Source organism: Sesamum indicum, linkage group LG4 (genome assembly GCF_026168435.1).
Source record: "Sesamum indicum cultivar Baizhima isolate 11 linkage group LG4, ASM2616843v1, whole genome shotgun sequence".
Classification (NCBI taxonomy): domain Eukaryota; kingdom Viridiplantae; phylum Streptophyta; class Magnoliopsida; order Lamiales; family Pedaliaceae; genus Sesamum; species Sesamum indicum.
The window spans coordinates 3,002,485-3,016,307 of record NC_142660.1 but is presented as its reverse complement, the minus strand read 5'-3'; the positions used below and the strand labels follow the sequence as shown (position 1 = coordinate 3,016,307).

The window sequence follows — 13,823 nt, the reverse complement described above, 5'->3', positions numbered from 1 at the left end:
CTCGCCATAAGATATAGTCATTACCACCATGAATGCATGGAAGGGAATGTATAATCTGTTGAATATCCGTGAGCGATCGTAAAGGGTATGCATGGGATCACAAGAGGGGCCAATGCCATTGCCCATCCTTAATGCAAGCATTAACTCTGTCTGTCAGTCGCGTATTCGTGAGGCTGGGTCCATTTGAAAACTGTCGAATAAGAGGGCCTAACTCATGCCAGGGATCCTGCCATAAAAAGAATGTTGCCCCATCTCCAATAGCATACTCAAGGTGAAACCTACAATACTTGTTGGAGTATCTCTTGGCTGATGTCTCCCTCATCTTTTTGGGCCATTTCAATAGGTTTTCTTTCTCCACCATCATAGCTCGCGCTCTAGTGGTGCGTAGTGAGGTGTACGTGTCATATTTTCGTACATATGGCTCTTCCCATGCTTTCTCAAATCTATTCCACCTCTCTTTCCCATTATCTTGACCTCTGACTCTACCTGTATCCGCCCAATTTCATCAATATATTTCTGAGCTAATTGCATCAATTGCTCTAAATCTACTGGAGGATCCCTAGCCAAAGCTGAAGCGAAAGGCCCCTTCTTCAGCCCATGATTTGTCTACTCACCATCATATCTATCCTCAAGCCATGTACTTCCTGGTCTCATTATTACCTACCTATGAAACTTTTTAAGGATTCATCCTCCTTTTATCTGATAGTAAACAAATAGGTTGCTGACCTCCTTGCCTTTCTTTTATCAGTTGGCTATAGGATTCTATGGTTCCACTTGGTAAGCTGGTGAACCACTCCTGCGCCTTTCTTGTTAAAGTAGTAACACATATTTTTCATTTACAAGATTAGTTTGTTCATACAAATTCATAATAGGTTCAAATGCAGAGACGTGCTCTTGTAGGTCCTTGGTTCCATCATACTTCGGTAAGTCAAGTAACCTGAAACTTTGATCTACCACCTCTATAGGAACTTGTTGGCAAACGGTGAGTTTCTATTTTGTGCAACTAGTTCCCCGCGCCTCTTCAACTCATCTATCTGCTGGCCTAATCTCTTAAACTACTTGCCGACAATCTTCCACTTCTGTTCGCGAGATTGCTGCCTCCCTTCGCTTTCCTCTCTTGCTCGAGCCCGTATCTGAGACTTCCTTTTCATGACCTTTTTTAGGTCTTTGTTCCCTTTCATGTTTTGCTCTGCTTGTCACCTCCCTAAGATCATCTACTACCTCTTTTCCTTATCTCTAAACAACTGCCTTCTTACAGGCTCGCGAACTGCTGGTGTAATCGTTCTCCTTTCGTATTTGACTATGGAGCTCTTACTAGATGGTTCGATCATACGTTGTAATTCCTTACGAGATATATGTACCATGTGTTCCTCCTGCCTTATAGGAGTTTGTTCTCCCTCTTGTTGCATCGGTTCTTTCCTTAGGTGTGTTTCCTTTAAGAAATTCCTTCCATCTCGAATCTCAAACAAGTTCTCTTCTTAATTTCCCAGAGATGGCGCCAATGATTCGGATCGCAAGTCGTCAATCACCTCCCATCCTCAGAAGGATATGTGGATCTAAGAAAATAGAGCAAATTGTTAGGCTCGCTGGATGGTTCCCAACTAAGGCCCTCCGATGCTTAAGTCATTGAGGTATTCGAGATCGAATAGGTGATCGAAATGTGGGTTGAAGTGATCTAAAGTGGTTAAGAGAGTAATTAATGTTTTACCATAAATAAACTGAACATATGGTATTTATTGTTTTTGAGTGGGTCCACTTGCATGGCTAAGAGGTCCACTCGTATCTTCCCACGTGTCGTCATCTTAAACCAATGATGTATGAATCAATGATTTACAAGTATGAGTTTTTAAGATCGGGTCATGACCCGCGACCAGACCCAGTAGTCTCAATAGGCGATATGTTGGGTCGGGTCATGGGTCCGGGTCGCGACCCGAGACCAAACCCGATTATGCTCACTCTCAAATCTTTGGATATTTTTGTAATATTGATCTATCTCAAGGGCATTCTTGCCTTTTTTCCATGGTTTGTTGTCTCAATCCCCCATCACTTCCTACCAGGAGGAATTTCTCATCTGTGCCATTGTGTTGAGAAACAGGTAAACTAACTCAAGAACAAGAAAGCAATCAAGGTGTAAACAAGGAGGAACCAGTAATTTGCAGCAGGAAGAAACTTTTTATCAAATTCAAGTGCAAAACAGAGCCTCAGCTCATCTCTTTAAATAGATAGTGAAACGATTAAGAAAGAGGGAAAAAAATAAACTAACTTAACTGCCACACTAAAAGAAACGCTAAGAAAGAAAAAAAAACATATCTTCAAAACGCGGCTACAAGTGAAAATACAGTGGGTCATCTTCTTCCTTCAAAACAGAGTTCTTCAGAGTACTGTAGCTCCAAAACAAGCTTTCCAGGCAATAAATAGTAATCTCAACACCCCCCCCCCCCACTTAAGCTGGAGGTGGTGGTAAAGACACCAGCTTCAGTTTGGACTTCATGGCTTGGAAAGCTGGCGCAGGTAACGTCTTAGTGAATATGTCAGCAACTTGATCAGTTGCTTTAACATGTGTGGTCAATACCAGTCCTTGTTTGAATTTCTCCTTCACAATGTGGCAATCTATGTCGAGATGTTTCGTTCTTTCGTGGAAGACAGGGCTGACTGTAATATGTATAGCTGTTTTGTTATCGCAAAACAAAGGAATTGCCAGTCTTGCTTCAATGTCCAATTCTTGTAATAGGTAATTGATCCAAACCATCTCACAAACAGTAGACGCAAGTCAGCTTTGGCTGTTGATCTAGAAACAGTCACTTGTTTCTTCGTTTTCCACGAAATTGGAGTTTCTCCCAGAAACAAAAACCAGTCAACGACTTCCTAGTTTTTAGGCACCTGATAGGATCGCATTTTGTGCTTATTTTATAGAATATTTTAGCCTATTTTGTGACCAAATGCTCCTAATTAAATATTATTTTGCAGCATTAGGACAAAAGAAATGGAAAATGAAGAAAAGCACCAAAATGGAAATTCAAACAAGACTCAAACTCAATTTTTGGCAAGAGTTTGGAGCTGCTTGGACTACCTCTGATGAAGGAAGAGTTTAACTAGAATTATAATTTTATCTCTATAAGTCTTTTAGTTCAACTAGGAATCTACTTCTAATCCTAGTAGAACTAGGTATCTAGCTATTATAAATAGGTGATGTAATTCACTTTCAGAGACAACTTTTGAACTCTTCTATTTCTCTACGTTTTTATATTATTTTGCTTTTCATGCGTTCTTTGAGCATGTCTAGCTAAATCTCTCATTCCGGTTGAAGACTTGGTGAACGCTTAAATCCAACGGGTTGTGAGATCTAATTTGTGCTTTCTACTTTTATTCATATTGGTATTTGTGTTGTTCTCTGTGCTTTTATTACAAATAATCTGATTTATTGTCAAGAATATTTGCCTAGCCAATCGAACTTTCAAATCCGTAATTGTTTGTTTAGTTCGATAACTAGTGGTAACACAACATAATTGATTATGTAGAAGTTTCGATTATGTTGTGGGAATGCACAATCTAACTTAAATAAATCCTCGTAGAAATTTATTGGTTAGAATTGGGCCTTTCTAGTTCTTAATGTTGTCGGTAAATTAAATCTTGAGTACGTTCCCAAGGTTGTTTACTGATTAGGGATTTAGTCAACGGACGTTCCTTGATTATCCACAAGGTAAGGAAAGGTGAGGTCGTTAGGTCGTACCAATTGCCATAACCAATTTATCTATCATGAATAATTGTTATCTTTGCATCTATGATCAACCGTGGAATTAAGTGTGATCCTATCTTTAACTGGAATACTCTTCTCTTATATTTATCTCTTCTAATTTTATTGGCTTTTTAGTTTTATTCTTCTTCACAATCAAAACTTCCCCTAATTATTTTTGTTTATGAAGGAATTAATTTAAAATCAATCTCTGTGGATTCGACCCTACTCACACATCTACAAAAGTATTCGTAGGAATTATTTTTGGTGGATTCGACACCCATCAAATTTTGGCGCCGTTGCCGGGGATTGGTGTCTTTAAATTAATTTCTTTTTCTTGTTACTTGGTTTTATGCCACGTTCTTCTCGTACAGGTAAACTTGAATTTGACCCAGAGATCGAGAAAACCGCTCGTAGACTCCGAAAAGAAACCAAGCAACACAAGGAAGAGGCTTCTACTTCTTCCTTACCAGCAACAGATTTTGAGCTAGACGTGACCACGTCTAACAACTCTAAAGACGAAGTCATGGCCCACAATCCCGAACGAACGATCAAAGAGATGACTTCGCTCGACTTAAATCAACAACCACTCTGCATTGAATATCCTAATTTAAATGTTGATTTTGAACTTAAATCCAGTCTCATCCACTTACTTCCCATTTTTCGTGGCCTTGCAGGTGAAGATCCACACAAACATCTCAAGGAATTTCATGTGGTGTGTTCCAGCATGAGACCTCAAGGAGCCACTGAAGAACAAGTCAAGTTAAGGGCTTTTCCATTCACATTGGGCGACAAAGCAAAAGATTGGTTCTACTCCTTACCTTCAGGATCTATTATTAGTTGGAACGAGCTCAAGAAACAATTTCTTGAGAACTACTTCCCCGCTTCAAAGACTACAAACATCCGAAAGGAAATAAGTGGAATACGCCAATTCTCTAGTCAAAGTTTCTATGAGTATTGGGGGAGATTCAAGCAATTGGTGGAGAGTTGCCCTCATCACCAAATTCCCGACCATCTTCTAATTCAATATTTTTATGAAGGGTTGTTTGAGGCAAACAGAAGCTTGGTGGATGCAGCTAGTGGAGGTGCTTTGTATGACAAAACTCCTACCGAAGCACGCAAGCTAATCACAACCATGGCGGCTAATAATCAACAATTCGGTAGTAGAAACGACAATCCCCCACGAAGGATAAACGAGGTAAGTACTTTTATTGATGAACGTTTAGATAAACTTACTTCTCTTATTGAAAAGTTTATAGGGGGAGGCATTCAACAAGTCAAGACTTGTGGGATATGTACATCTTTGGGTCATTGCATCGACGCTTGTCCTACACTTCAAGAAGAATCAACCGAACATGCTAACACCGTCGGTGGAATTTTTGGGAAACAACAAAGGAGACATGACCCATTTTCCAATACCTATAACCCTGGATGGAGAGATCACCCACATTTGAGGTATGACAATCAACCTCAAAACTTTCAAAGAGTTCCACACCAACAACCACCACCACCACCACCTCAAACCAATCCCAATAATGGTATGTCCCTAGAGGATATCGTGAAGACACTCGCCTTGAAGACCCAACAGTTCCAACAAGAAACTCGCTCGAGCATACAAAATTTGGAATCCCAAATGAGCCAACTGGTCTCCTCCGTCAGCCGCTTGGAGTCTCAAGGTAAGTTTTCCTCCCAAACTATTATTAATCCTAACCAAAACGTTAGTGCTATCACCTTGTGCAGAAAGCTACAACTCAAAAATAGCACTAGGCATGGGCATGCACAGCAGGACAAAACAGAGGATGCACTCGAAATTCTTCCAAAACAAGCTGAAAAATCCAACCTAGTCAGTGAGGAAAGTTCCAAGGTGTTCATACCCAAACATCCCTTCCCGGAGAGATTGGCCAAGTCCAAAGAGGAGGAAGAGGAGAAGGATATCCTTGAAATATTACTCAATGTTGAGGTAAATATTCCCCTACTCAATGCAATTAAACAAGTACCTCGTTATGCAAAATTTCTCAAGGAATTGTGCACCAACAAATCTAAATTGAGAGATAATGAAAGGGTAAGTATGGGAGAAAATGTATCTGCCATTCTTCAAAGAAAACTACCTCCTAAATGTAATGATCCAGGTACGTTTTCTATCCCTTGCAAAATTGGAAAGATTGGAATAGAAAAAGCAATGTGTGACTTGGGTGCTTCTATCAATATTATGCCTCTTACTATTTATGAATCATTAAATGTTGGCCCATTGAAAGAAACGGGGGATATTCTTCAACTTGCCGATCATTCCATAGTTTACCCCGAAGGAGTTCTTGAGGATGTACTTGTGCAAGTTAATGAATTAGTTTTTCCTGCTGATTTTTATTTGCTTGATATGAAGGGAGATATTTCTCCCAATTCTACATCCATCTTGCTAGGAAGACCATTCCTTAAAACCTCAAAAATCAAAATTGATGTTGGCCAGAATACTCTCTATGGAATTTGATAATGAGGTTATGAGTTTTAAAATTGGTGGTGCCATGAAATATTCTAATGATGTGCATTCTATTTTTCTGATTGATTTTATTGATCCTTTAGTGCAAAAAAATATTATGTTCGATGGTGGAGGAACATTTAAGACAACAATTATCAAAAGCCTCACCTCGAATCCAGGAGCTTACAAGAATAAAGTCTTTCATGATAAAATAAGTTCGAGGAAGAAGTCATATATGGACCGCCAAGTTATCCTAAATCCACACCATCATCGGGTGCATTACATAGAAGAAGTGGATTTAGAGTGTCTAACTCATTTAAGTTGAGACACAACAACGTCTAGCCAAAGACGCTAAAGAAAGGCGCTTCTTGGGAGGCAACCCATGTCCTTTTATTTTTCTCAATTGTTTATTTCTCTCTTCTTGTGAATGTTGTTATACCACTAAAATCGATTTTTGCAGGTGAAAAGGTATGAGCATCCACAAGGAACTCTTCCTCTCACCCAAGGTTTCACAATTCTCAAGCTCTTGCAGTTAGCCCCGATCACTAAGGGACGTTCTCTTTCTCCCTTTTCTAATTTTATTATCCTAGATATGCATGCTTACCACATTGAGGACAATGTGGAATTAAGTGGGGGAAGGTGTTTTGATTGCTTTGATAGAAAATGAGTCTTGGTGGATTAATTGTTTTGATTGATGCTTGCTACCCCTTCCATATTTGTTGAAGCAAATATTATTTTATCTTGTCCTCACACTAGCTTTATGATCAAAGACTTAGGCTAATCAAGTAATAATTTGGTAATGTGTGATAAGGATGTGCATCTAATGACTCCTGACAACTTACGGTTAAGAACTTATTTTTGCAAATGGTGATTTGATTTGAAAATTGAATGTGAAAATTTGGTGGACATAACCTACCTAGAGAGGAATTTTGAGCCTATACACTCATGAAAATCTACAATTTTTCTTTTCTTCAGAGATAATGCTTCATGATTTTGTTTTCCTAGAACTTGCTTTGAACCATATCGAGGCCACATCTTTATGCATACACTTGAAAATGATAAAGGCACTAGGATAAAAATCCCTTTAGCTTAAAAAGACCACCTACATACAAATCCCCTTAGTAAGCCATTTGAGCCTTATAAGCCTTAATTCCTTGTTATGCAACCCTATGTATAAACAAACTCTACCGTATTTTTATTATCCTTGTTTGGCCCTTCCAAGAACTAGTAGAGCGTCAAGGAAACAAAGATGTATTCTAAGTATATGTTTTGACATTAAGTGGGGGGATATCTCAATTATTGTAAAGGACGTTTATGAGCTAACATGTCACATGACAATCTTGTTCTATGCCTTAATAGACAAAGAAAGAGAGAAAAGAAAAAAAAATACTTTCAAATAAAAAAGGGGAGACAAAAAAAAAAGAAGAAAAAGAAAATTCTCTCTATGAAAGAAAGGCATAGTTCAAGTCGAGGAAAGTGGGACATGAAAGAGCATGAGATAGATTAATTTTGAAAAGCTTGGATTCCTACATCTATTACTTGGTGCTCTAATTTAGTTCCTTGGATCTTCACCTCAATTTTTTCCTAATTCTTCATACCCCTAAACCAAAGCCCCATTACAACCAAAATATAAGACCTCTTGATTCAAGTGTGTGCATATTTATAAGTGCTGGAGATTTTGGTGTATAATCAAGCCTATGGTGAAGCATTTTCATAACAAGCATTTGAGCGAAACACTCAATAGCCAAAAATACTCGAGAGATTGGGAGATATGAGAGCATAGTCCACTTGTTTTCCATGCTTAGTTTTCATGAAGATCATCTTGTGAAAACTTGTTTGAAACTTATTCAGTTGTCTTTTATCATATGATGTGTCATTCTTTGAACACTTAACTAGATTCTTGCTTGTTACTTTCGTCTGCGATCCATAAAGTTTGAACTTCTTCAACTATTTTATCTCTATTTCTTTGCATCGAGGACGAGCAAAGGGTTAAGTAGGGGCCAAAATTTGATGGGTGTCGAATCCACTAAAAATAATTCCTACGAACACTTTTGTAGATGTGTGAGTAGGGTCGAATCCATAGAGATTAGTTTTAAATTAATTCCTTCAAAAACGAAAATAATTAGGGGGAGTTTTGATTGGAAGAAGAATAAAACTAAAAAGTTAATAAAATTAGAAGAGATAAATATAAGAAAAGAGTATTCCAGTTAAAGATAGGATCACACTTAATTCCACGGTTGATCATAGATGCAAAGATAACAATTATTCATGATAGATAAATTGGTTATGACAATTGGTACAACCTAACGACCTCACCTTTCCTTACCTTGTGGATAGTCAAGGAACGTCCGTTGACTAAATCCCTAATCAGTAAACAACCTTGGGAACGTTCTCAAGATTTAATTTACCGATAGCATTAAGAACTAGAAAGGCCCAATTCTAACCAATAAATTCCTAAGAGGATTTATTTAAGTTAGATTGTGCATTCCCCACAACATAATCGAAAACTTCTACATAATCAATTATGTTGTGTTACCACTAGTTATCGAACTAAACAAACAATTACGGATTTGAAAGTTCAATTGGCTAGGCAAATATTCTTGACAATAAATCAGATTATTTGTAATAAAAGCACAGAGAACAACATAAATACCAATATGAATAAAAGTAGAAAGCATAAATTTAATCCACCCTCCCCAATCTGCATTAGAAAAGGCTATCAGATTCAATTATTATGAAGTGGGAAAAACAAACCTGTGTTTGTACATCCCCTTAAGTATTTCACCAAGTGTACAGCTGCTTCCTAGTGAATTTGGCAAGGTGTCTGCAGGTATTGGCTTAGTTGTTGAACACTATATGATTGGTCTGGCCTAGTAAGATTCAAATACAATAATCTCCCAACGGACCTACGATATCTAGATGGATCAGGCAATGGATCACTGTCCTGTGAGCTAAGTTTAACACCTACGGGAAGAGGTGTGTTCTTGATCTTTGACTGCATTAAACCCATATCTTTTACAATGTTAGTAACATATTTTTTTTGTGTAGCTAATAAACCTTTGAGGACCTTGTAAGTTTAATGCCAAGAAAATATTTGGTTGTTCCTAAATCTTTGATAGTGAACATATCATCCAAGTACTTCTTGACATCCATCAAATCTTTATCTGTAGGTGTTGTTAATAGTATATCATCAACATATACTAATAACACAATGTAACCATGCTTCAAAGGTTTCTTGAATAAGCAATAATCATATTTAGACTGTCTAAAGCCATAAGCTTCCATTCTCTCTGTGAATTTGGTGGTCCATTCCCTTGACGCCTGCTTCAAACCATAGAGGGAATTCTTCAACTTGCATACAAAACCAAGTTCAATCACTAATCCTTCGGGAGGATCGATGTATATGTTTTCTTTCAAAGAACCATGCAGGAATGCATTATTAACATCCAAATGATGTATAGGCCACCCTTTTGATACTGCAGTGGCTAAGAATATCCTCATGGTTACAGATTTTATCACTGGCGCAAAACAATCGGTATAATCCTCCCCTTCTACTTGACTATATCCCTTAGCAACAAGCCTAGCTTTGTGTCTCTCTATAGTCCCATCAGGCCTTAACTTTATTTTGTAGATCCACCTACAACCTATAATTCTTTGGCCTTCAGTAGCCTTAACCAGATTCCAAGTTCCATTAGCTTCAAGTGCATTAATCTCTGCCTCCATGGCTTCCCTCCATTCCATGATGTGCTGAGTTTCCTTATATGTTTCAGGTTCCTGTAAGGCAGACAAACAATCCACAAAACACCTATCTCTAGGTGCTACAGAGTTAATATGAATAGGTTCAGATTCAGTAATGGATGAAGTGCACACAAAATCATTAAGCCAAGCAGGTTTTGATGTAATCCGGGTGGATTTTCTCACCTGTAGCTCTTGTAATGTAGAAGTTTTGGTTTCAGTAGTTACATCAGTTTCAATGTTCTTTTCTTTGCAAATATCATCTTGTATAGTGACAATGGGTAAAGGATATGACAGATCAGTGCATTTCATGGATTCAAAAGGAAACACATTTTCATAGAAGCTAACATCTTTACTAATAAAAGTAGTTTCAGTTTCTAGGTTGTAGACTTTGTATCCCTTCTGTCTGTATGCATAGCCTAAGAACACACATTTTATAATTCCTGGAATCAAACTTGGCTTTGTTAGGAAGATTGTTAGAGGCACATGTGGCAGCTTTGTTGTACAAAAGTTCAAGAGGTGTTTTCCATTTTAATGTAATTGTAGGTAGTTTATTCACTAAGTAAGCTGCAGTAAGAAGTGCCTCTGTCCAAAATTTTATAGGCATCTTGGCTTGAAAAAGCAAGGCTCTAGCAATTTGAAGTAAATGTTGATGTTTTCTTTCCACCACTCCATTTTGTTGTGGTGTATATACACAAGTTTTTTCATGAATGATTCTCAACTGATGAAAGAATTCTTGACAAGCCTGATTAGTGAATTCTGTACCATTGTCCGTTTTCTAATTATTTTTATCTGTTTATTAAACTAAGTTTGGATTAAAGAACAAAACATTTTCAGCTTAGAAACAACCTGATCCTTGTAAGTCATCAAATATATCAATGTCGCTCTACTAAAATCATCAACAATAGTAAGCATAAAGTGAGAATTCGATATAGAGTATTCTTTATAAGGTCCCCACACATCTATGTGTAGCAATTCAAAAGTTTCTTGTGTATTAGAGCAATTAGAATGAAATGGTAATCTATGTTGCTTTGTCAAAGGGCATACATCACATATGTTTAGTGTAACATCTGAATTTTTGAAAAGAACAGTATGCTTCAGGACATCAACAATGGTATGTCCTAATCTCTTATGCCATAGATCCACATCAGATGTAAGAGCCTTCATATAATGTAAATATGTATCTGTTTTGTCTCATTTAGTTCTGTAGTGTCACTGCAGGTCTCTTTATTTAGCATGTATAGTCTTCCAATTAAGTTGCCTACAGCCAAAATCTTCATGGTCACATGGTCCTGCAAAAAACACTTATTATTGGTAAAGGTGATCCTAAGAAAGTTATCACAGCATGCTTTACTCACAGACAACAAGTTATGTTCGAAACTAGGTACATAAAGCACTTCATTAAGGGTGATGTCTTTAGTTAATCGTATTTTACCTATCCAGTTTACTTTCTTTACATTCCCATCAGGCAATTTAACATGCACAGGTGTGTTTAGAGCCTTTGGATCAGTTAATAGTCTCAATTCACAGCACATATGAGTGGATGCGTCACATATGAGGTGATTATCTGTGAAATCTTGGTATCCTGTCATATTGGCAGTAGGCTCTGGCATGTAACTCTGCTCTTTCATAGCTCGTTTGACCTCCATCTTGATCAAGTCTGCAATTTCGGTCTTGGAATTAGGGTCATACTTCTGCAATCTTTCTTCTGCACTTACATTGAATACCCTGTTGGAAGTCCCTTTTTCATTTTTCCTTTGATCAAGAAGGGTCTTATACCATTCAGGAAAGCCTGTCAGTTTGAAGCACAAGCTCCTAGTGTGCCCATTCCTCTTACAATCGCAATATTGTGACTTCTTTTCAAGTCCACCCTTTTCCTTTTGTCTGTTCTCATTTGGAAACTGCTTTCTCCCTTCAGAAATTCTTGCATTCATGGCTCCATCTTGAGGTGTAGCAATATGAACTTCTCTTTGTTTTTCAATACGTAACAGCATTGAGTATGCTTTGCCAATAGTTGGTAGAGGTTCCATGAGTAAAATCTGGCTTCTAATATGGTCATAAGTATCTTCGAGTCCCATCAAAAATTGTATGAGTTATCTTGATGATTCTTGGTTTGCCAACACCTTGCTAGCACTACACAAACAGTTTGGCAGCGGGTCTAAGTGGGCGAGTTCATCCCGCAGCTTTTTCAATTTAGTAAATTAAGCCGAAATGGTCATGTCTCCTTGTGAAAGAGACGAAATCCTCCTCTGAATATCGTACAACATGAAGCCATTATTATCCCCAAATCTTGCTTCAAGCTGTTCCTAGAGATCTTGATCAGAAGATGTATACATGAAGGCTTCAGAGATTTCTTTAATGATTGAGTTTAAGAGCCAAGATGCAACCATACAATCTACTGTTTTTCATTGATCTATTTCTTCCTTGTTTTCTTGAGGTTTAGTGTATGAACCATCAATGAATCCAATCTTGTGTTTTGCCCCCAAAGCTAATTTGATTGCCCTACTCCACGTCAAGAAATTGTTTCCATCTAGTGGCACTGAAACCAGACTCATGCCTGGGTGTTCGCCTCCATGAAGTTTGAGTCTTTCTGGCCACACGAGTATCTTCTTGTCTTCATAGGAAGACTCACTTCCATGGCTATTTTTGCCAGACATGTTACGGTTTTCAAGATTCAACAAGAAAGATCAAGAAACAGGTTAAGAAAATGCTGGAAAGCAATGTCAGAAATACAATGGGTCATCTTCTTCCTTCAAAACAGAGTTCTTCAGAGTACTGCAGCTCCACAGCAAGCTTTCCAAGCAATAAATAGTAAGCTCAACACATTGTTAATGTTGACGCTATTTGGAAAGCCAAGAACTCTCCTATTCATGACAAGCACTTTTTTCCTGTTGAAAAACTAATCACTCGAGTTGAAAAGCTTGCAATTGAACATCAAGAGGCCCATACGCATAACAAAATTGCTTCTCAAAAACAATCCCAACCTTTGGAGTGGAAGAAGCCTCCAGTTCATTGGACAAAATTCAAGACAGACGCTAGTTCTTTTTAAGGCAAGTGTGCATTAGCTTAGGTCCAACAAAATTCTGATGGTTTGATTCTTAATGCAGCATCACAGTCTAGGTGAGCGCAAAACGTGGTCCAAGCAGAGGTTGAAGCAATCTGGCTTGCCGTAGCCTATGCAGATTCTAACCAAACTGAAAAAGCACTTTTTGAGTCTGATTCTCTTTGTGCCATTCAAATGATTTTGGGACCTACTGAAACAGCAGATTGGGTAGCCAAACCATGTGTGGAGAAATTAAAAACATCTTGAGGAGCAGACTATCATGGAAGTTCTACCCCATAACCAGACAAGCCAATGCAACAGTCCACGCACTCGCTATGTGGGCTTTTCATTCAAACTGGGATGGATTCATTGATTTTTACTGTATTTTGAATATATTGAGCATTGACTCTTAAAACTCAACAATATTTTTAGTGATTTATTTTAATGGAATGTTTTAATTATATAATATTTTTTTAAAATTAAGAGATATATGTCAATCAAATACACGTTTGATTGATACGTGCATGTCGCTCTAACTTTACCAACACAACCAGGGCATGTTATGTGGGAACCACATATGAAATCGATCAAATGATAGAATATCACACACTTTAAAAATCTCCCTATTTCTATTCGGGTCGATCCAACCCAAACCCAAATCCGACCGTTGGCATCATCGGTCGACTGGCTCTTTTTCACTGTCTAGTCATCCCTGAATCACCAAATATCATTCCGTCGTACACTTAAGCCTTTACCATAAATACATAGCCCCAAAAATCCAAATATATGCTATTATCGTGTTTATTACTACTTTTATTATTTTGGCATGAAGGAACTAT

The 13,823-nt window shown here is 37.8% G+C and overlaps 1 protein-coding gene across 1 annotated transcript; it reads left to right on the top strand.

The window, feature by feature from the left end:
• Window positions 1-4,085: 4,085 nt before the first annotated feature.
• LOC105160085 (uncharacterized) lies at window positions 4,086-6,218 on the top strand. The gene has a single exon (XM_088879645.1). It carries the CDS (start codon window positions 4,086-4,088, stop codon window positions 6,216-6,218), a length of 2,133 nt encoding a protein of 710 aa, XP_088735771.1.
• The last annotated feature ends 7,605 nt before the right edge of the window (window positions 6,219-13,823 follow it).